This window comes from Tyto alba, unplaced genomic scaffold (genome assembly GCF_018691265.1).
Source record: "Tyto alba isolate M040663 unplaced genomic scaffold, T.alba_DEE_v4.0 Super-Scaffold_14, whole genome shotgun sequence".
In the NCBI taxonomy this organism is placed as follows: Eukaryota; Metazoa; Chordata; class Aves; order Strigiformes; family Tytonidae; genus Tyto; species Tyto alba.
In genome coordinates, this window is record NW_024881276.1 from 58316040 (window position 1) to 58338385 (window position 22346).

General features: G+C 48.2%; 1 protein-coding gene across 5 annotated transcripts in view; it reads left to right on the forward strand.

Annotated features, from left to right (window-relative positions):
- The window catches only part of ZYX (zyxin), a 32439-nt gene extending 10093 nt beyond the window's left edge, over nucleotides 1-22346 (forward strand). For 3 of the 5 annotated variants that reach the window (XM_042788726.1, XM_042788724.1, XM_042788727.1), the window contains 8 exons: nucleotides 14179-14439; nucleotides 17300-17484; nucleotides 18887-19393; nucleotides 19715-19856; nucleotides 19937-20106; nucleotides 20264-20442; nucleotides 20743-20863; nucleotides 21253-22346. In XM_042788726.1, the coding sequence (XP_042644660.1) occupies nucleotides 14190-14439; nucleotides 17300-17484; nucleotides 18887-19393; nucleotides 19715-19856; nucleotides 19937-20106; nucleotides 20264-20442; nucleotides 20743-20863; nucleotides 21253-21363 (1665 nt within the window). In that variant the 5' untranslated portion in view covers nucleotides 14179-14189 and the 3' untranslated portion in view covers nucleotides 21364-22346. Of the gene's footprint in view, nucleotides 1-10305; nucleotides 10432-10643; nucleotides 10802-14178; nucleotides 14440-17299; nucleotides 17485-18886; nucleotides 19394-19714; nucleotides 19857-19936; nucleotides 20107-20263; nucleotides 20443-20742; nucleotides 20864-21252 lie in introns of those variants that run through there. The other 2 variants (XM_042788723.1, XM_032997521.2) reach the window with 2 other exon arrangements.

Consider the following 22346-nt stretch of genomic DNA (forward strand, 5'->3'; position numbering starts at 1 on the left):
TCATGCTGGCCTTCCTCAAAGCAACTGGAGAATGCCTTGGTTGAAGAAAATGCATCTCCAGAAATGTACATCCATAGCTGAGTTCTTTAATGCTACGTCTTGAGCCCTTGCCCAAGCATCTACTATGGACAGGCAGAGATGGTTCACAGCTGAGAGGAAGAGCTCTTTGCATTGGTGTAAAGGGGTGATAGCCAACTGGTCCAGAAATCAGGCGATGCCTCTGTCATCTCAGCACACCTCTGGAGAACCCAACATGCAAATTGTCAATGACTTTGTAATACGAGATGGAACGAGGACCTCTTGTGCAATTTGAACAAGAGCTGTGGCTACTGATCTCTCAATATCGTTTAGACTAGCTATGAAGTGCTGGCAGTGGTGGCCTGTAACTGCTATCACCTTATCTTCCACAGTCAGTGGCTTTCACACAGTTCTTGACCACTTTGCTAGATACAGAATGAACTTAGCACAAATCTTCAGTAAGGCCTGTCACGCCATTGTATTTTCAACCTACTGAAAAGTCGTGCTCTGCTTGATGACAAGCTCTCTCCTGTAAGTTGTCACTTGTCACAGACTCCTAGCTGCCACTGAAAGGACAGTGGCTCTGTTGCAAGGCCCTGCTAACTATCCTGACAACCCCATGAAACAGAGCTTTTTGCCTGGTCTGTAGTCAAAGCTGTACTCAAATTGTGGTTTACTGTGTAGATAACATTTGGCCTGATATTTTTGGCAAGGAGACTGTTGGACCGTATTCTATGTTGTCTGTTTCGTTGGTTTGTTGCTTTGCTTCAGGTTCCTTGATCATCTACACTGAGTACATACTAGGTTTTGCCAGAATTTGTCTGGAGTTAACCAATTACTCGGTTTTCTGAGGCTCAAAAGAGAGGGTAGTTTCCTTCAGGATCCACACCCTATAGATAATGCAAGTGTGGACCATACCGGGCTTCATTCTTTCTGACCAGAACAATCTTCTTATGTATTCCTAATGTGCCTCACAAGTCCAATGTGCCCTGGCATATGCATGGCACATCTTCGTAGGCACACCACAAAACAGAGAATTAGCAGTCTCCAAAGCCTGTCCCTGCTTATCTGGCTATCTCACTTCTTATGCAAGAAAATAATAGCACTGGGATAGAAAGGGGCCACATGGGGACTGGAGTGACCAGGATCCTGTTCCAGGTTAATGTTACTGAGACTGTAGCTCAGCATCTCTGTCCCTCCAGCACTGAGCAGCTGCACCAGATGCTTCTCTGGGAAGCCATCACAGAACTCCTATTATATGACATAGGAGGAGGCTCAGCATGAGACCAAGGACATTAAGAGCCTCCTTTTGGTTCTCAGCTTTGTCACAGGGAGGATGTGGGGGAAGAACCCTTTTCCAGGGACACGACAGCCTCCCCCAAATACACATAGACACTGAAATTATTCCTGGAACTTTTTGTCAAAACCACCCAGGATGCAACAAGGTGTACACCCAACTCTGTTGAGTACATAAATCTATTTGATTACACTAATTTGCAGAAGGGAGCATAGTTTGTTTGTGCCATGCTCGCAAGGCTACATAATGAAGTGAAGAAAGGAGACTTCTATTGAAAGAGCATGGCACTCAGGGGTGGAAAGAGGCTTGCACCACACACGGGAACTCTAATTAGCAGGCTGACATCTATTTCTTTGACAGGCAGTTCTGACAAGCAATATTTGCCACAGAACAGCCAAATATACTGCTTGTCTTGCTGGTGGCAAGGAGTGGGGCATACAGTTGAGGAAATGGGTAACATCACTTTGCCAGATTTGAAGTGGAGAGGTACCATGTGGATTAACCCCTACCTGTGGTAGAGGAGAAATAGACTGACAGTCAGGGCAAGCAGTTATAATGCTGCGTGTCTGCTCAGCTGTCAGTTGAAATTGCTTTTGTAGTGCCCTCCTGTTCTGGTGAAAAAAGTCATGAGAGATGCGAGCCTGTTGAAGTAATTGTGGTGTTGCAAGGTGAACAGTCAGGCTGTCCACCTTTACGGTTTCCCTCTGCGATGGGTCCAGGCAGCAGTGTATGAGAGTGAGTATGTAAGATGAAATAAGGGAGCGTGTGGTTCTGAATATGCTGGTGCAATTCTTTGAGCTGTGAAAAAAGAAGAGGGTTAGGAACTTCCTTCAGGAAAGCTCCTTCCATTCGCTGGACTATTCCAGCAACATAAAGAGAATCACAGATAATATTTAGTTTTACAAGTTCAAATAACTCAAATGCCTGCGTGACGGCTGCTATTTCAGTGACCTGAGGAGACCCCGACACCACTCGCACATCCTGCTGCCACGACCCGTCATTCACTCTCCAGACCACCACAGAACAGCCCGTGCGACCGGATCCGTCCGTGAATGCCACAGTAGCATTATCGAGCGGGATCTGTGGTAAAAGAACAGGGGCTTGTAACGGGATATCACCTAAAGAGTTCAGTAACGCATGCCTAGGCAGGTGCATGGGGAGTTGGCCCGTATAATCAGCTGGTGCAGTCTGTATTGGTAGCGATTCATTGATCAGCCAGTCCAGGTCTCTTTTATTCATAGGCAGGTATATGACTGCAGGGTCCTTCCCTAAAAGTTTGTGGAGGCGCAGCCGTCCTTTTTGGATCAGAACTGAGAACACGTCTATTTTTGACATTACTGTTTTCAAAAAGGAATGAGGGAGGAAAATCCATGCCAAAATGAGTAAGGGATCTTTCTGTTCTTTATTCCACTGTGATAAGAGGGCGTATGGTTGAAAAGTGCTGGGTATCATTATCAGTGATACTGGGAGAGATGGACGGTATCTGCCACCTTGTCGATTGCGCCGCGCATCAGCAACTAGTTGCAGGCAGGCGACTGCTTCTGATGTTAGCTGTTGTTTAGAACTGAGGTCTGAATCTCCTTCCAGCAATTGGAAAAGAGGGTGCGGAGTTTCGTAGCGATTCCCAACAGCGGTCTTATCCAATTTATAGTTCCTTGTAATTTCTGAAGATCATTTAAAGTGGAGAGCTGTGGGTTTAGCTGTAATGGTTGAGATTGTACTGACCGCGATAGTATTTTACATCCGAGGTACGTCCAAGGCTCCTGTTTTTGTAACTTTTCTTCTGCCACTTGCAATCCTGTGTCTTGAATAGCTCCTCATATCATTTTCACCACCCTTTGTAGATCCGCTGTTTTCTCAGCAGATAACAAAATGTCATCCATGTAATGATAGATGATGACTGTAGGCCACTGTTTCCTAACAGCCTGGATTGCATTAGCCACCACAAGTTGGCAGATAGTAGGGCTATTCAGCATTCCTTGCGGCAATACAGTCCAATGGTATCGTTGCTCTGGTTCCTGTTGATGTATTGAGGGAACTGAGAAGGCAAATTTCCGTGCATCATTAGGGTGTAAAGGAATGGTGAGGAAACAGTCTTTAAGATTGATAACAATCAATGGCCAGTCCTGAGGAATCATGGAAGGGGAGGGGAGGCCAGGCTGAAGAGCCCCCATAGGTTCTATTATGGCATTAATGGCACGCAGGTCATGCAACAGTCTCCATTTTCTGGACTTTTTTGGTATGGTGAAAACAGGAGTGTTCCAGGGGCTAGCAGTAGGAATTATATGCCCTGCTTCCAGTTATTCTTCTGTTAGCGGGTGGGGGTGCAGCAGTTTGTCGTTTTTCAGGGGCCATTGATCTACCCAAACTGGTGTTTCTGTTTTCCAAGTGAAGGCAATAGGCCGCTGCTTAACAGTGGCCCCGATCACAAATTTGTCTTCAAGTACATTCCCCATTGCTGCAGGACGTCCCTCCCCTAAAGGATGCAGGGAACGGGGAGCACCAAGGGAGCGACCTGAGCCACCCATCCCTCCAGACCTTCTGTAGTGAGCAGATGAGCGCTCTGTTTTGGCTGTTGTGGTCCCCCGACCCCCACAGTGGCTGTCGCTGCTTGCTGCAGGGGCCACTCAACTGGCCAGCTGGAGGTGTTAATAACAGCGACATCCGCACCCGTGTCAACAAGTCCCTTAAATATTTGTCCTCTTATCTTACAGGATAATAAGTGGGGGGGGGGGGGGGGGGGGGGTGTTCCCTGTTACCCAAGTAGTCCAGAAAATGGCTGCTCTCCCTGTGCTTCCAAAACCCCCTTTTCTTTACCCCCCCCCCCCCCCCCCCCCCTTATTTGTTTGGGCTGTAAAAGGTATCAGTTGTGCGATTCGTTCCCCCTGAGGTATAAAGTACAGCAGGGATGGAGTCCTCACCATAATTTTGATTTTGCCTTGGTGGTGAGTGTCAGTGACCCCAGGGAGCACTAAAAGTCCTGTTAATGTTCTGGAGGATCTCCCTAAAAGAAGAGCACTTCTCCCATGGCCAGTTGGCCCCGTAACACCAGTGGGGAGGAGGTGAACTGAAGAATCTTTTATGGTTATTGACTTGTTGACGGCCAGGTCCGTTCCTGCACTTCCAGCGGTTGCTGGCTGTAAATGGCAGGCCCACTGTGCCGCTGCGGGGGACCAGGCGTATTTGTTGTCCAAGCGCGCACCCTCGCACTCGCTCTCCCGTTTCCCAGTTTTCCCAGTGGTTTACCCTGCGAGTTATATTTAGAATGACATTCATTCGACCAATGCAATCCTCTCCCACAGCGTGGGCAAGGTCAGGCAGGAGCTCAGCAGTCTCCCCTCTTTTCTTTACAATCTTGACGAAAATGCCCTGGCTTCCCATAGTCGTAACAAGTTTGCTTCTGAACAGCAGTGACCGTTAGCTGCGACTGCATGGCCTCTGCCAAAAGAGTTGCTTTATGTGACTCAGCCCCGATATCTTGACATGCTTTGATCATGTCTGTAATTGTGGGATTAGCTCGCTTAATTAACTGAAGAGCATTTCGTCAGTCAGCATTCACATTTTCAAATGCTAGCTGTTTAAGCGGTGTATCTCTTGCTGACTCATTTTCTATCTGCCGCTCAAGGGCATTCTGCAGTTGGTCAAAAAAGTTTAAATATAATTCTTGGGGGCCCTGCTGAATAGTCGCAAATGAGGACTCATGATTTAGGGGCAGGCACTCGCCGAACTGCTTTTAGCACTAAGTCTCGCTTGATCAAGTCCCGCTCTGTCAGTTTGTGCCTGAGATTGTGGAGTAGCCCAGGCTCCTTCTCCCATTAGTTCATCCATTCCTATAGCTAGCAGATTTTGTAAGTTATCCAAAGCTTTAGCAGTAGCAAGATCTTGATATTCTGTCATAAAAACCGTGTATTGCATAGGGGTCATAATCATTCGGAGTAGTGACTTCCAGTCACGAGTGGTCATCCTATACGCATCAGCTGTGGCTTGCAATAAGTTGATAGTGAAAGCTGGTTGCAGCCTGTATTCTTTGGCTGACTTCCTCAATTCTTTAACTGCTTCATAAGGCAATGGATCCCACCGGGGTGGGTGGTTGGGCCGATATATAACAGGAAAAGCACCCAACATGTCTTAAGTCCCCCTGTGAGAGGGCTTCCCATTGGCATTTGTCTAGAATTCCCAGGCACGATCGTTCCATCTCTCCCTTATTACTCTCACCACCGCGGCTGTTCTCATTCTTATCTGGAGGAAAGAGGTCCGGCTCCTTGCTCTGTGTTTACTGGGCCAGGATCGAAAGGGTCCTCTGGCTCAGAGGCTGCTGTCATATTTTCAGGACATGGCAGAGAGGTTGAAGTAGACGGCGAAGCGTCTGCTTTAGCCTTTTTCCTCAGTTGCTCTAATGAATCTGACACCTGCCGCCAGGTTCTTAAATGCGGCAGAGCCTTTTTGTCTGAGTCAGTAGCAGCCTCCCACAATTTCGTGCCTATATTAGTCCATACGGTTTTATTAAATGTGCCTCGAACTGGAAACTCGGGAACGTTTTTTTCAGACCCAATCCAGGAGCGTGACTAGCTCCAGAATTGATGTATTTCGGCGCTGTTCTTTTAAGATGCGCTGTAGTACATCTAAATTGTTCTGTTGCTCCCTTGTGAGCGAACTACCCATTTTGGCTCATTCCCGATTGCTCACCTTCTGTCCTGCAGAGAGGCGACAGCAGCTGCGCAAAACTCCTTAATGTCGATCCTTGGTTCAGTCGGGCGACCTCCTATCCACGCCCCACGGTGGGCACCGTCTGCAGCATATGAAGGCACGGGCTCAAGCTTAGATCCAAGCTGAATCAAGCTGAACCGTTTATTAATACAACAATAAAGCTTATATAGATCTCTGGGGCAGTGTGGGGCAGTGCTGGTAATTTTCCACTTCTCTCTTTTCAGATGGTATTTTCTTATTTTGCAGCTGCAGGGATGCACATAGCTATGTCCAATCAGCACTCAGCTCGGGTGTCTTGCTTGCTGTACAGCTACTCCTTTGTCTCTCGTTTCTCACACCCTGGCTGCCTGGCCACTCTGATCTCCTGTCTCTTGCTGGCATGACCAAGGTCAGACCACAGAGATACTTTGCTCCCTTTTGTTTGTATATGGCTTATCTGTCTCATTAAAAAAGGTTTCCTGGCACGGCAAGGGTTTGGGGTTTTTCGTTTACAGCTTATGGCTTATTCCAGTGTTTCAGTCAGGGTAATCTAATTGGGTGTGTATGGCCAGAATGGCCTTTTGAAGTATGTACATAGGTGTGTGTGTGTACTATGTGATACTTTCATAGAGGGATTTGAAGACCTGCAGTGACACATTTCGGAGATCACAGAGGTTCTCTGTAGCTGCTAAACAGCTCCCCTTCTTGGGGAGGGACACTTTCAAAGCGTGCTTTGCACAGGAGACTCAGTTTTGAAGGGAACCAGCAGAGAAACACTAGTTATCTACCCTGGGTAGTTGGTTGTTCAGGGACTTCTCCAGGAGAATTCATGACCTTTGCAAATAGCATTCCTGACTGTGTTCCAGTTTCACAGATGCAGGAGGATGACTAGGCTCATAAGGACCAGAGGCTCTGCTGTCCCCAGCGCATCTCCCTGTGTTTAGCACCCAGCTGTCGACATGCATCCCGCAATGGGGCTGAGGCATTCCAACTTGGAACTGCTGTTCGGTCAGGAGAAAGACAGCTCTGTGTACATCAGAGCCTCTACGAGGACCGGGAGCAACAACCATGGCAACTGTCAACTTATGCCAGATGGAGCCTTTCACATGGAGAACACCCAGTATGAGGGAGGGAGGGAGGGAGGGAGGGAGGGAGGGAGGGAGGGAGGGAGGGAGGGAGGGAGGAAAACACCAGGAGAGGGCTGTGCTGGGGGAGCACAAGAGATCCTAGGAGAGCTCTTCCCACGGTGCAGTACATCCATTGGTCTGTACAGATCCAAAAAATTTCCTGCAGGTGGCCCTGCCCTGGACAGGGTGGGCCTAACCTCACCAGTACCTCTTGGCCCAGGGATCCAAGCAGACCCATTATATATTCCCAACCCTTCCAGGCCCAGGCATAGCATTTAATACAGGACGGGAACCTTATGAGTAACAGCATTAATCAACAAAATGTAATTAGACTAAACAGAAGTTGTATGACTAAAGAAGTATCAGAGTTGCAACACAGATATGAGTCAGAACTTTTTATTGGTTAGGAAGAACATGGACTCCCACGTGGCATCACTAATTGTTAACTCACACTGAGATAAAATAACACTAATTGATCTGTTGATATGGATGGAAATTGTACAGGTGGAGATGTTTTACATTATTAACACAACTAAAGCATCTTGTCCAGCATCCAGATTGTTTTCCTCTCATGTTAAACCTATTAACACAGATTCACATCTGCAGCTACCTGAACCCTCTTGAATCTAGGTAAGACTTTCTGCCTGACAAGTTTCATTTCTTGATAGTGTTCTTGCAAATAACCCTTCCTTTTGCATTCAAGGGCTTTTTTTTTTCTTCTCTTATATCTATTTGTATTTTCATCTTATAGGCACCTAACAACCGTTAGCATACTCAGTGTAGTACCTGAATTTGACACATCACTTCTGTATGGAATTACTCTTTTTTACTTATTGCATTGCACAGCTTAATTACCAGTGAAGATTATTTATATCTGTCTCCATGAAAACTTAGTCTCTTTAAGGTGGGTTCCTTGAACTCTTAAGAGTTCCTGAACTTTGATTTGACAGCCAGAACTGGGGCTTCCTGTCACTCACCTCAAAGAAGTGTCCAGCTAGAACTGCATATTCTAAATCACTCCAACACCTGCTTTGTAGTGTGCTCTCATTTCACCCATGGTGCAAAGTAGCATTCACACCACAATACGCTCCAAAACACCAGGTCACTTTTTTCATGGCATGGGACAGCCAAAGTGTTTTATGCAGAGGACTGCTGCCAATCCCAGAAATTACAAGGTCTGGCACATCAAGCTCAGTATACCTGCTGATCCATCTCTGTACCCAGACAGCTAAATACGTATACAGGACTAATACTTTGCTTCAACTAATGAGATTGACTACAGCTCTGTATATCTCAAGGCACTAATTTCAGTTTGCAGCAGAAAAATGTCTACTCTTCCAAGCAAAGAATTGCATGAAGGAGGGTTGCTAGCATAAGGAAATTCTTATTTTCTTTCCAGAGGAACCAGAACTAACAGGGAAGCTGGGGAAGCTAGTTCATCTTCATTTCTGATTACAAAAGCACAAACTTTAAATCCACTATATGGCAAGCATGAAATCAGATTAAATTTTCCCCTGTGTATTATGATGTATTCTGATTTGAGAATTCTAGCCTTCATATGTCCAACCTGCTAACCACTTCTCTGTTTTGTATTTGTTTCCTCATAGTGAGGAGATAATACCAAATGTCTAAGAGAGTCTGCTTTTCTTCTTACTATCCCGAATGCACTTGATCCGCCTTCATTAGCTTTTAGCATCACCACATTGGTGAGACAATCAAACATGCAAGCATGTGGATTTATGGGGATGTAACCAGAAAGTATGAGAGCACAGATTTTTTTTTTCATATTCTCTCAGCACTTTTTAAATCTCAGTCTGAGACATTCTTTGTTTTCTCTGCAGCCAGGCCTAGCCCAGGAAACAGTGGCAGAGTACTCTGAGGTCAGGCTGACTGTATAAGGTGAGCTGTGATGTTCCTGAATTTGGTTAGTGATTCCACAATGAAATCTTTTTAGCCCTGCACTGAATTTTTAGCTTTTTAGCTTTTTTTAGCTTTTTAGCTAAAAATTTGTAACTTTTTAGTTCTTCACCTGAACAAGAGGGAGAAAGATTGTCTGCACTAGAACAGCAACAGTGTTAGAAGACCCAGCCCAGAGGTACCTTCTTTATCCTATAGAATTACTTTGTGCATTAATTATGTGAGGTAACTGGGCTGATGCCATGCCAACAAAAGCGGCAGTAATTTCAGAATTATTTAGCCCCTATACAACAGCTATTTATCTGTAAGCAATTCACAGCCATAGTTTGATAGTTCAACAGTTGCAGCTCTGTAAGGAGTGAGATGTTTGGTGCCACACATTGCTATGGGTGACATTTTCATAATGGTATGTAAAAATCAAAAACCTCACAGAGGGCCTAATTTTTCAAACTGTATCAGCTAGAGTTTACCTCTTTGTGCAAACCTTGCCTGCAAAATTAAAGATTTGTTTAGAGTGAATTTCTTAAGCCTTGGCGAACTTCTTTTCATAGCTCTCTAACGTGAGTATTTTTCAGTAGTGCACACTGGGAGTCTAACCAGTGTGGTTTGTAGTTTACCCGCCATGAGTAAATTACAAGTACTGAAAGGTACTTACGTTGATAGGTAAATTCTGGCAGAAGACAAGCCCCAGATCTCCAGAGCATTACCAAATACAGTAATTCTCCAGGGAAGTTGCAACAGCAGGGGTATTGACCCCAATATTAAAGCCAAATTCCAAAGACACGGCGATCGTGCAAAGCACGGGAAATTTGTCTTTGCTGGTATCCCTCCTCAACGAGAGGCTCGGAAGCAAGAAGGAAAGACTGGGGTTGAAAATTACATGCTCTGTTGTGCTGGGTCAGGTTGTCCCTGGTCTAGAGCAGAGCCGGACACCCGGCCAGCACTGGGATAAAAATAAAACCGATGTGCAGCCCAGGCAATCCACAAAATCGATTCAAGTGGCTAGTGTTTGATGCAAAACAGTGTAACGTTGGCCTCGCAACCACTGCAAGCACGGTGGAGTCATCTGACGTTTGCTTTCCTTTCTGGAAGATGAGGGGAGTGCGAGACCGCTGCTCTCGCCGCCGGGTGGCCCGAGGAGGAGGGCGGCAGGGGCCCCGGCCCGCCAGAGCTGTCCAGCACGGCGGCTGGCGGCGCCGCGGCGGGTCGGGGCCGGCCCTGGAGCCGGGGAAGGCGGGCGGAGCAGGGCCCTGCCCCGGCCGGGCGGCGGGGGCCCGGGCGGCCCGGAACAGGCGGAGCGCTGAGGGAGGGGCCGCGGTAAGGCGGCGGGAGAGGCCTGGGGGGAAAAAAACCCCCCGACAAACGTTTTGTCTTCGTTGAGCGCAGGTAGGCAGAGAAAGTAACTCCCGCCCCCCCCCGCTTTTCCCGCGCAGAGCCGGAGCGGGCCGCGCACAAGATGCCAGCGCGGAGCTGCCGGCGGTGCGCGTCTTCCCCGCGGTTACCTCATCGCCACATTCCCCAGTGAGTGAGCTCAGCTGTTCGCGCAGCCTCTCTCCTTTTATGGTCAAACAACTTTGCCTGGGCGAGGCCTTTTTCTCGAGTTGGTAGGAAGCGTTTGGGCTCAGTAGCTCCCCCACCTTTCGTTCCCGCTGCTTTTCTCAGCAGGCGGGCGGGCGGGGGCCGGTCGAGCGGCAGCCCTGGGATCTGTAGGCCCGGGGGAGGCATTTCCCCCCTCCCCGAACCTCGTTCCCTAGAGGTGAGTCTCGGCTTAGCGAAAAAGCTTTTGTCTGCAGCCCCGGGGCTGGCCTTGAGGAGCGGGGCTGCGCGCCCGCGTCGGGGGGTGCGGGTTTCCTGCCGCTCCCGCCGGGAGGTTTGCTCACCTCATACAAAGGCCCTCGATCTCTTTAAGGTTGGTTGATGGTTATGCTTCTTGGGGTGTTTTGTTTTTTTTTTTTTTTTTCCCTTTCGCTGAAGAGACGTTCGCGTGCGTGTCTGGTGAGTTTTCTTCTCTCCCCGTGAAATGGAGGCAGCCAAGCGCTCCTGTGTAGCTCCAGCAGTGGGGAGGGGGTGTTGCTTGGTTTTACTCGGGACAGGCTCTCTTTTGTGTGTGTAGGGATGAGTGAGACACCTAGGGAGCCTTTTTCCAGATGTGCTTGAGAGAGACGAATCCGGGGCTCTTTGTGCATGGAATTTGTTTAATTTATGAATTTCTGTGTCTCTAGGAGTGCCCTGAGAAAGTGAAGATGCGATTGCTTGCCAAGTCATAGAACTTCCTAAAGTTTTAAATATGTTTGTGTAGCTTTTGGGAGTTTTTCCTCTTTTTCTGCACAGGGAGGAGGCAAGCCCAAGCGTATGTGGGAGAAGCTTGTAACTCTAAATGCCCCCCCTTCCCCAGCCCGGTTGTTTTAGGGCTCTACCTTGCAGCTTGCATAGCTGATAGGACTTTGCTCTCTTTGAAGCTTAGAAACTTCGGGCCAGGCTGGGAGAACTATCTGGAATTAAACTGCATGAGAGGATGAAAATAAGCGTAACTCTTAAATCTGTTTAATCTGTTCACCTCATATTTTATATTCTTTGCTGTAGTTCTCCTGAGCCCCTCTCACTTGGCAGGAAGTTGGCAAATGGAGGAAGCACAGATGCAGTGTGTCAGACCACTGTGCCGGGCTAGCTTTTACAGGGGCTCCCTGTGTCCCGGTGTGACTGGAGCAAAACTGCTTCTCCCAACAGAGGTGAAAAATAACACTCGACTCACTGCTTCCTCAGATTCCTCTTCCCTTCGCTACCCCAGGAAAGGAGCTGGGCTTTTGAAAGTGGTGTCTTGGAGTTGAGGAACTGGAAGCCTGTCTGGGTGCGTAAAAGGTGTCAGACCCACAGTGGGACCTTCTGGGATGTGACCCTGCTGCTGTGAAAAGTGTCACTTTGTTCTGCCCTCCTACTTCTTGCTCTCTGTTAAACAGTGTATGAGACAAGTATTCTGACTGTGTCCTTTGGGGACATCTTTTTTCATGGCTCCACTTGAGTCATCTTAAATGCTGTCACAGCAGGCAGTAAAAAATCTCTCCCTTCAGGGTAAATGTGAGGATGAGAAAGATTTGAGATTAGGGCTGCTGGTGTGACACTCCCTCTCCAATAGCTTTTACAAGCAGTACCACAGCATTCACATGAGCTGTGTGTTTCTGGTAAGGCTTAAATGGTATTGGCAGTGCTGCAGGGTTGGGGGGTAGGGGGGGTGGTGGTGACACAGCCAGCCTTTCTCAGCCTGTTTGGTCTGTGTGGGGGTGGACCAATAAAAAGAATTGAGGATGAGCATGGGCAGCTGCTGGATGGAGACAGCTCTGAGCAGAAAGGATCTTGAGTGCGACATACCACACCAGGAAATGGGCTGCTTCGGGTTAAGGGGAGATAGCAGCTGCTGGTATTAAAGCCAGCACTTTATTGTGAAGCAGCTGATGTCCCAAGACTGTCTGTCTCTGTGTAGATTAACCCTGGTATGGATCATGATGAGAAGTGACATTTGCACTGAGGTGTTCTGCTTACAATGCTGTCAATTCTGGTACAGCTACTACGAAGTGGTTCATTACATCACGGTGAGACAGTGAAGCATGAGGCAGAGGTCTCTAAAGAAAGGCTGGAGGTGTTTTTTAGAGGTTCTATATCAGACTAGAGGGAGTTGGTCAGTCCCTCCTGACTTGCAAGTGTCTTGACCCCTACGGGTCTGAGGTATTGAGGACAGACCTTGCTAATTATTCTTCTGCCTTGGTCCTTTCCCATGCTGGATCATGTGAGAAATGCTCAGCACAGCTTTTTGGCTGCTGCTTCCTCCTTTTGAAAAGCCCAGAAGAGTTTGTCAAAGTGCGTGCAACCCATCAGCTCCGCACAAAAGGAACAAAACATGCAGCAGTGTGGGCTTGACATTTGTCTGTGTTGTCACGAGCTTGTGACCTGGAGAAGCGGTTACAGGGCACTAATATTTTGCCATACTGCACTGAATCACGGGAGGGCTCAGGACAGGGCACGCAGGTCTGATCAGCAGCTGTGGGTGCATTACCAGTGGGCGGATGTTTGTGGCACCAGGACTGTCTGACCCAGCAGCTGTTATTGTCCATGTGAGAGAGGCCAGCAGTGCGGAGGGGGCACCGATTTGAACACATGAACTTGAAGTGCTGGCACAGAGCCTCTGTGCTGGCAGAAGCACTGTTGTGCTGGGGTGTTAGGAGGACTGCAGGCGTGCCAGGTTTTACAACAATGCATCTGGCTTCGTGGAGGTTTCTAGCGCAGATGAGATTTGTGGCCTGGGCTGAGGGAATGCTAGAAATGTGGCCCACCTCATGGGACCTACTGTTCGTTCACAGCTGACTTGGCAGGGTTGCGCTCTGGCTGTGCGAATCGGGTGGTGGAAGGGAGTGAGTGCCCTGGCGGGGGCAGAGCGGGCACCGTGAGGGGTGGTGGGAGCCGCCGTCACCCTCCCCGGGGACGGGAAGGAGAGAAAGCAGAGGCAAGAGTCGCAGAGCTGGAGGCTCTGCCCGGGGATGTGGCACCAGGGAGCCCTCGTCCGCCCTGTTCTGCCTCTGCCGCAGCTGTCTGTGCGCGCAGGGGTCTGGAGGTAAAGGATGGAAGATGCAGGGGGTGTACCGGGGTTGGGGGGTGAAGTGGGACATTACGGGGGCTGTCACAAGCTGAGATCAAGAGGAACTGGCTGGTGTTACCGGGTGAGTGGGGGAGAGAAAATGCTAATTCCAGTTCTGGAGGAGTGGGGGGGCGCGCTCCTTATGGTGTCTGGTGCTTGATGTGTGCAGGGGATAGCAGTCATTCTGGTGGCCCGCTGCTGTCCCCTCCAGCATGCATGCATGCATCCAGGGTTCTTGTGCAGCAGAAAGTTTGGTTTTCTCCGTAGCAAGAACGCCTTTGCGGTTAATGCCATACCAAGTTGAAACAAGTGTTCTGGCCCATTTGAGCTGTCTGCAGTTTCCGTTCCTCCTTTTTCCTGTGCTGATCCTGGAAGTGCTCTGTGCACCTACCTCAGGCACCTCAGCCTCCGGCCAGACTTAAACTGGTGTATCCCTCTGTTTCACATGTTCTACTCTGGCCCAAGGCTGACCTCATAGAGGTTTCCTCCTTCTTCTCTCCTGCCAGGTGCTGAGAAGATGGCCTCCCCAGGTGCCCCGGGGACCCGCATGACATCCACAGTCAGTATCAACATTTCTACCCCTTCCTTCTACAACCCACAGAAGAAGTTTGCACCTGTGGTTGCCCCTAAACCAAAAGTGAATCCCTTCAAGGCTGGGGGTGCATCGGAGTCGTCACTGCCCCCGCCTCCTGGAGCTGGTACCCAGCGTGCTCAGATAGGGAAGGTGGGGGAGATTCCGTCCGCATCCATGCCCCTGCTGGCAGAAGGTAGGTGAAGGTTGGTGTGGCGGATGTGTGAGCGTTTCTAAATTTTCAGGGTGTGAGGTCTGTAACTGGGCTAAACATGAGAACAGGCATAACTGCTGTAAGTGACAGGTACTCTTCCTGTAGAGGCTGGTAGGTTCCAGAATGAGATAACATTATTGTAAAGGAATCTCAAAATACATAGTATCTCCATTAGGAAAGGAGGCAGGAAGGCAATCCTGTGTTGCACTGATGCTGGAGGAATGCAATGGATTTTTCATAGTATTCCCTGAGTGTGTAATTGCGTAACTTCAGTCAGTGTCTGACCAGCACGTCTGAGAGCAGGTATGTTGCAGGGAAGTTTACCCTGATGGTGATGCGTCGTGCTATTCTCCTCCTCCTTGATTCATCTTGGCTCAGGTTGGTTGTCTGGACTGTAGAGATCCTTCTTGTGGCCTCTGCAATAGCTGTCTTTGCTGCTGGAGACGCAGACAGAGGAAGATACAATTGCATGAAAAAATGGTGGAAGCTGTCATAAACAGGAAGTGAGACTTAACTTTTTCCCCATGGTTTGGGTTGGGTGTGTTTTCCTGTGAAGTGACTTCTTGCTTTAGTGTGGTGTGGGTTTTTTCGTTTTGTTTTGTTTTGTTTTTTTAATTTCCTGTGGTGGGGGGGTGACTTTTATTTTGTTCTTTCTGGCTAGTTGGTTTTGTGTCCTCTAAGAAGCAGGTTCCTGGTTGTGTGGTTCCCTAGTTGGAATTGATCAGCATGGGGCTACCGCAAACTTCCCTAGGGATGTTTTGCTAGTGCTTGATGCTGCGTATTACCCCGACTCTCTCAGGGTGCATCTCAGTCAGGACATGTGTGTTCGGTTAATGCTAACTGCTATTTTAAATTTATTTCTTTTCACTGGCTAGCGTAGACTGTGCAACGCTGTTTTCTAGGTTAGCATGCTAAGTTCGTGGGCAGCTGACCTGATGGTGGGACAGCTGGTTCTGTGCTCAGAGGAGACAAAATATTAAGCCATTTCTTCAATTTCTCAAGTCACAAGGGCCTCAGAATGTTGGTGCTTCTGTGTCCTAGAATTGTACCAGCTAAATCTGGTGACCTTTCTCATACGTTGTTTTTTGGAATCTTGTGTCTGTAATCCAAGGTCCCACTTTAGGCTTTATGATTTTCTGCTGTAGTTGTGCAGATTAGGGCTGTGTCTGTCAGAAGGTCTCAAACTGACACAATTACCTGAAGTACAAAAGTAGACAAGTGGATGTTAAAAATTATTTTTCAATATACAGTGCAAGTGGAGGATTGGGTGATGTTTGCTCCACTTATCCCTCCTTTATAAAGCTTATCATGGAGGAACTAACTTGACAGAAAGGTTGGCAAAAGAACCATTTGTCTTAAGCTGCTGTGTCACCATTGGGTGAAGGCTGCCAGCAAGAGACATCTGAAGTGCAGATGAACCACCAAAACTCAGTCAGGAGAGAAGTGCATCTGATTTGATTCTTCTGTGATGCATCTCTTCAATCCTTCTCTCCCTTCCTTATATACTTCCCCAATTAGTATAACATAAAGCCATAGCAATTGGTCTTTGTCTTAAACGGCAGGATGGCTAAGTTAGTATTGCAGTAGGAATGTTATATTTAGTATCGATCATTCTATAAATCTGGTATAGTAACTTTGTGGGGAACTCTTTTTGTTTGTATGAGTAATTCATAAAGCAGGCTTTTAGTGCATCTGAAACAAAGTAACAGCAGATCAGGGCTTTGTTTCTGCAATATTCTTTATCATTTCAATAAACTGAGAGGCAAGTGTGTACAAACCTGATCTCAAACTGTAATTTCAAGGAAAAAATACCAGCCTAGTATTACTTCCCCTCTCAAGCAGAATTTCTATGGCACAAGAAGGCTTGGAAGAGGTGCTGCATACCAGTGCAGTTTATGCATTCCACTGGCTAATAAGATCTTGGCTTTCATTTTCCGCAAAGGCAGTACCGTTTTCCTTAGGTTACAGATAAGAAGTCCTTATAAAGTCTGTTGACAACAACTGCGTATAAAGATGAGACAATTCGATTACTGCTGTTAAAAGCTGCACATGGAGTATCAGGAGTGAAAAACGTGGTCTTTCACCCTGCTGCTGGTTGGGGCTAGCTAGGAACAGAGATGGGTGTCCAGAAGAAGGGATGTGGAAGTTTTGCCTCCTTGTCTTCAGAGTTTTTTGCTGCGTGGATGAAAGGAGGACAACTTTTTCCCATACATACATGGTGAAGGTGGAAGCTTTTCAGCCTGCTTAAAAGGGTTCTGGAAAATTTCTCATGTCCTCAGCTGTATTGGGTATGGGGCCATTTTAGCCTCCAAAAGGAAAGCTGTTTTCATCTCCCAGAAAAATAAAACTGTTTTAAAGATTCCTCAGACGTGTAAGGGATAGTTGGTCTGATTTGCTTCCCCCTCCCTCCGCCCTCTTGTTTCTTGTAGTGCTTACTAGCCAGGTACAAGGCGCCAGCTTGTTTTCCTGTCCTGGGTTGTCTGCTGGCATTCCTTCTAATGCTGCTCTGTATTCAGCAATCTGAGCCAGTTACTGGCAAGAGAAGCATATGTTAGGGACCAAAGAATGAGAGGAGTGGGATATGGCATAGTAAGACATGTTTCACAGTTATACAATAACTATTCCCAGTGACTAATTGCAGTAGCTACCGAGGAAAGTTTATATGATGGAAAATAGCTTTGCACAAGGTGAAAGCCAGTCTGTGGAGTTCAGTTGTCCCTGATGGGTGCTGGCGTTCCCTCGGTACTCGGAGGCTACTTGTTTCAAAGCCTGTCCTGGGGTTTGTACTGGCTAAGAGTAAGAAATGATCCAAAGTTGCTTTTATTCTCATTCTTCCCCATAGAGCTGCCACTGCCACCGCCTCCCCCACCTGGAGAGGAGGCAAGTTTCTCCTCAAACTGTGCTTTTCCTCCACCCCCACCACCCTTTGAAGAGCCTTTTCCACCAGCCCCAGAAGAAGTTTTTCCTTCTCCTCCACTTCCGCCGATGTTTGATGAAGGGCCTGTGAGCAAGGTACCTGCCCCACAGGTGAGTGAGGTCAAGGGAAGTATAGTTTCTTGTGATGCTCTGAGTTGGGACAGCCTCTCACTACTCTCTGAAGGCAGCTGCAGGAAGCCCTGAGACCTGTGAAAGCAGAAAATGCTACCACCCCATGGTCCGGGATAGGTTAGGGTCAACTGGCAGGGCTACAGCTCTGCAGATGAAGGACCTGGAGTTCCTGGTGAACAGTGAGTTGAAATTGAGCCATCAATGCACCCTTGTGGCAGTAAATGCCAACCACATGCTGGGCTGCATTTGTGAGAGTGTACTCAGCAGGACAAGGACACCCTTTTCAGTGCTAGTGAGACTGCATCTTGGAGAACTGTTTCCACTTGGGCTTCTCAGTAGAATAACCCCAGAGGAACACTGAACTAGGTGCAATCCAGCAAAGTGTCATAGCAGTCATTGAGGATTGGAGAACATGATGTGAGAGCTGGGTTTGTTCATCCTGCAGAAGAGGAGACCAAGGCAGGGGTCTAACTGCAGTCTGCAATACCTAAAGGAGGGCTGGAGACAGATCTTATTACTGGGGTGCAACAAAAGGCAATGGACACAAGTTACGGCAAGGAAAACTCCTGTTGGACAGAAGAAAAACCTGTTCCCCTCCAAGGGTGGCTCAACACTGGCACAGGTGCCCAGAGAGGCTGGGGAATCTGCATCCTCAGGGATATTGAGAAATCACTTGGACGAGGCCCTGAGCAACCTGGTCCAGCTTGGGAGATAGCCCTGCTGTCAGCTGGTTGTTGGACTAGAGACCTCCAGATGTCTTTTCCCACCTAAATCTGCCTGAGTTTCTTTGAGCTGTACGTTTTCCCGCTATTTGTAGACCTTGGAGAGCGTGCCCTGTTCATCCTCACCAACTTGCTATCCACTCAAAGCAACCATCAGATCTATACCACAGTCCAAAGTGTAAAAATCTGCTATTGTAAGGGGACACAACCGGTTCTCTGGCTGTTTCTGTAATGTACTCTGCTCCCTCTTTCCTCATGGATGGTGGTGTAAGTACATGGCCAGATGAGCAGTGTTGATCTTGGGACTGACTCACTGCCAGTAATGTTGGATGACATAGAGAAGAACAACCCCTTCAGGTCTCAGGTGAGCTCTCCAGAATGTCACAGGTGGAAGAAGAGATGACTGGTTTGCTGAACAGAGGTGGTGAGAAGGGTGCTACTGAAGATTAAAATGTCTGTGTAAACCATAGCACGAAATTGTATAGGAAGGACCAGAAAGCATAGATCTTGCAGCTTGTCAGGACTGCTAAATAAGTAACAGTGGGAACTGTTAGCATTGTGGGTCTGGGATAGCTGCTGCTGTTACTGCTATAGACAGCATATTTGCTCTTCCACCTTGCTGATAACTGCCTTTCTCTCTCTGTGGCTTCCCTTTACAGATATCTCCAGGATCCACAGGTTCTCTGGAGAAACGATCAGCCCCAAAAGCCCATGTGGAAATACCATCTGCACCCAGAGATACTCCTCCTTCCTTTCATTCCAAATTTACTCCAAAGCCAAGTGGAAGCTTATCTTTCAAGCCCCCCGGAGTGGATTTTTCTGCCTCCCCAACCCCATGGGCAGCCCCACAGCAACAAAAGGAGCCCCTAGGACCAGTCCCTCCCTCCCACTTTGTCCCTCCTGCTCAGCCTACGCCTAAATTCACCCCACTTGCTGTTGCTAGCTCTCCTAAGTCTGGGTCTAAATCAGGAGTCAACATTCCCATGGCTCCCTCAAACGCTACGAGATATCCTACCTCCCTTCAGACTCAGTTCACAGCCCCTTCACCTTCAGGTCCCTCCTCGCAGCCACAGCCTCTGAATTTCACCTATGCCCAGCAGAGGGAAGGACCCCGAGTACAGGAGGAGCCGCATCCCACAGAACAACCTGCTCCTGCAAAAGACGTGGTAAGGGATAGAGCCAGGGGACCAGTGCCTTTGGACAGGCACAGCATCACTGGGAGTGAAGTTGGGGGATGAGGAGGGAGGGTCTGTCCAAGGCTAGGGGAGGCTGTTACCCATCTGAAAGAGAGGTGTAACTTGGGACAGTGGTGGAGAGGGATAGGACTTCACGTAAACGTGGAAGGAAGCAAGCACAGTGGATGGCAGATTGTTTCCGAGAGAGAGCGAGGAGAAGTGAAGGGGAAAGAAGGAGGTTTATTAGGGACAGGGTGGAAAGGAGTCTGTCTGCTTTTGACCTTTGTGACTGAATGTTTCCTCTTCCTGCAGCATAGACCCACGGGCTCCCGTTCAGATCCACCTAGGGGAAATTCCTGTCTGACCATGAAGGAGGTAGAAGAGCTGGAGATGTTGACCCAGAAACTAATGAAGGATATGGAGCAGCCACCCCCAGCAGAGGCTGCTACCTCTGGTGCGTGTCCCTCAGTGGACAGCAGTAGGACTAAGACCGGTGGGTTTTCATTTCTCCTAATCCCTTTCTTCCATTAACAGAGTTCTGCGGCTTCTGCCAGAAGCCTCTGTCACGAACCCAGCCAGCTGTGAGGGCCCTGGAGTGCCTCTTCCACGTGGAATGCTTCACTTGCTTCAAATGTGAGAAGCAGCTGCAGGGGCAGCAGTTCTACAATGTGGATGAGAAGCCCTTCTGCGAGGACTGCTATGCTGTGAGTCACTGAGATAAAAGCTACTGGGAAGAGCCGAGCTTGCTGTGGTTGCTCTCTCCTGCTTTCCTTTCCTCCTTCCATCTTGCCTGTCTGTGGTGTAGCCCCTCAGGGGTGGGCGATTGGACTGATGTGTCTTACTTCTTTCCTCTGGGCTCAGGGGACCTTGGAGAAGTGCAGTGTCTGCAAACAGACCATCACAGACCGGATGCTGAAGGCCACTGGTAACTCCTACCATCCCCAGTGCTTCACCTGCGTGATATGCCATACCCTTCTTGAGGGGGCCTCTTTTATTGTGGACCAGGCCAACCAGCCTCACTGCGTGGATGACTACCACAGGTATGGAGAGAGCACATGCATGTGGTGTCTGAAAGAAGGCCGATTCCCTCACACCTGTTTCATTTTGCTGCAGTATGAGGTTGTGTTGCCCGTGTGATCCGTTGGATGTGAAGTTAAAAATTAATCAGCAATGTACCTTGTAACAACGAGGGTCTTTTCCTACCTGAAGGTCTTTTCCTACCTAAACTTTGTTGTGATTAGTTATTCCTCTGCTGCTAATACTCTTGTATGGCAGTGAGAAACTTGCACTGAATGCCACCGCAGTGGTCATGGTCTCCTCCATATTTTTGTGTGTTGCAGGAAGTATGCTCCACGCTGTTCAGTCTGTAGTGAGCCGATCATGCCAGAGCCTGGAAAGGATGAAACAGTGCGTGTGGTGGCATTGGAGAAAAATTTCCACATGAAATGTTATAAGTGTGAGGTAAGGAACTGGGTACTTTTGTTGTCTATCCTGACGAAACACTAAAGTTTTTTTTTTTTTGAAGTAACCTGGAGCATTTTTGAAGCAGGTTTAGAAAAATGCTAGGTGTTCACAGACCACAGGTCCATGAGCTCATGAACATGAACAAGTGTTGTGGTCTCTAGCAGCTCTGAATACAGCAGCTGTGTATACCAGGGGAATTATGTGGGGATCACAGAAGGGTCTTTTTCTTCCTGCAAAATAGTATGTCCCATTAGCACCATCAGAGACAGAGTCGTGGGCTGTGAGCCATCATCCTGATCCAGTGGGGCATTTCTTACAGCCTTGAATGCATCTTCCCTGCTGTTGGCTGTCACTGAGCTCCTTCCCTCTTTTCTTCCCCTGTTTAGGACTGTGGGAAGCCTTTGTCCATTGAAGCAGATGAGAATGGGTGCTTTCCACTGGATGGGCACGTGCTGTGTATCAAATGTCACACTGTTCGTGCCAAAATGGCACGCTGAGGAGCTTGGAGTGGGCTTACCTTTGAGACCCCTGCACTCAATACTCTCCCCCTCCCCACCATTGTCCTATCCCTCTTCCTGATAAGGCAGATTGCTACCAATGGAAACTATGCCAGCACAGTTCTTTACTCATGTCTTCACTCTGCACACCCACCAAGAAAGGACCTCCTGTCACCTCTTCCTGGCCACAGTGTATTCCAGGCTGGGGGGGGCTGCGATCCAGGTGAGTGCACCATCTGTGTTCCCTCAAGACTCTGGAGGAGAAAGACCAGACCTCCACCACCTCCTGGTGGAAGGAGCAAGAATGACCTGGTGGCAGGTTCTGGGAAAGGCTGAGTGTTCCACAGAGCCAAGAACCATGATTCGACTCACAAGGTGGAAGCCTCCATCTCAACACCACTTCTGTCTTCGATTTTTTTTTTTTTTTTTTTTTTTTTTCCTTGTGACACCTCCTCTTACCCTGCCCCTTCACTTCTGGGTTAGAGCAAGGAGGTGGAACATATTGGGAATCTCTGTTATTGTTGCTGTAAGAAGCTAACCTACTATAGCTTTTCTGTGTCTAATGGATTTTATTGGCTTTTTTTTTTTTTTCCATAGCCAGATTAAACTGGCAGTGTTTGGAATTCTGCTCTGTTCCTGAGTTTGGAAACTTTTTTTAAACAATCTTTTTCCCTCCCCAACATGAATCCTTTCCCAGTGTGGTTTCTGGACAGCCAGGCTGGGCACCAGAGTAGCAAAGCAGTCCAAAGAATGCTTGTTTACAAATAAAGACCGTCGTAAGGATGGGCAGCACGTGGTGAGGTGACAGCACTGGTGTCAGTGAAAGCTGCACTGTGATTGTGATGTACTGTCTGGCTCTAAGTGTTGCTGCACTGAGCCCCATTTCCTGGACTAGAAAATCTCAAACTGAATCAACCTTTTGAATAACTACGCTGTTCGACCACTGTTTGCATTCAATAAAATGTGGGGTTTTTTTCCATTAA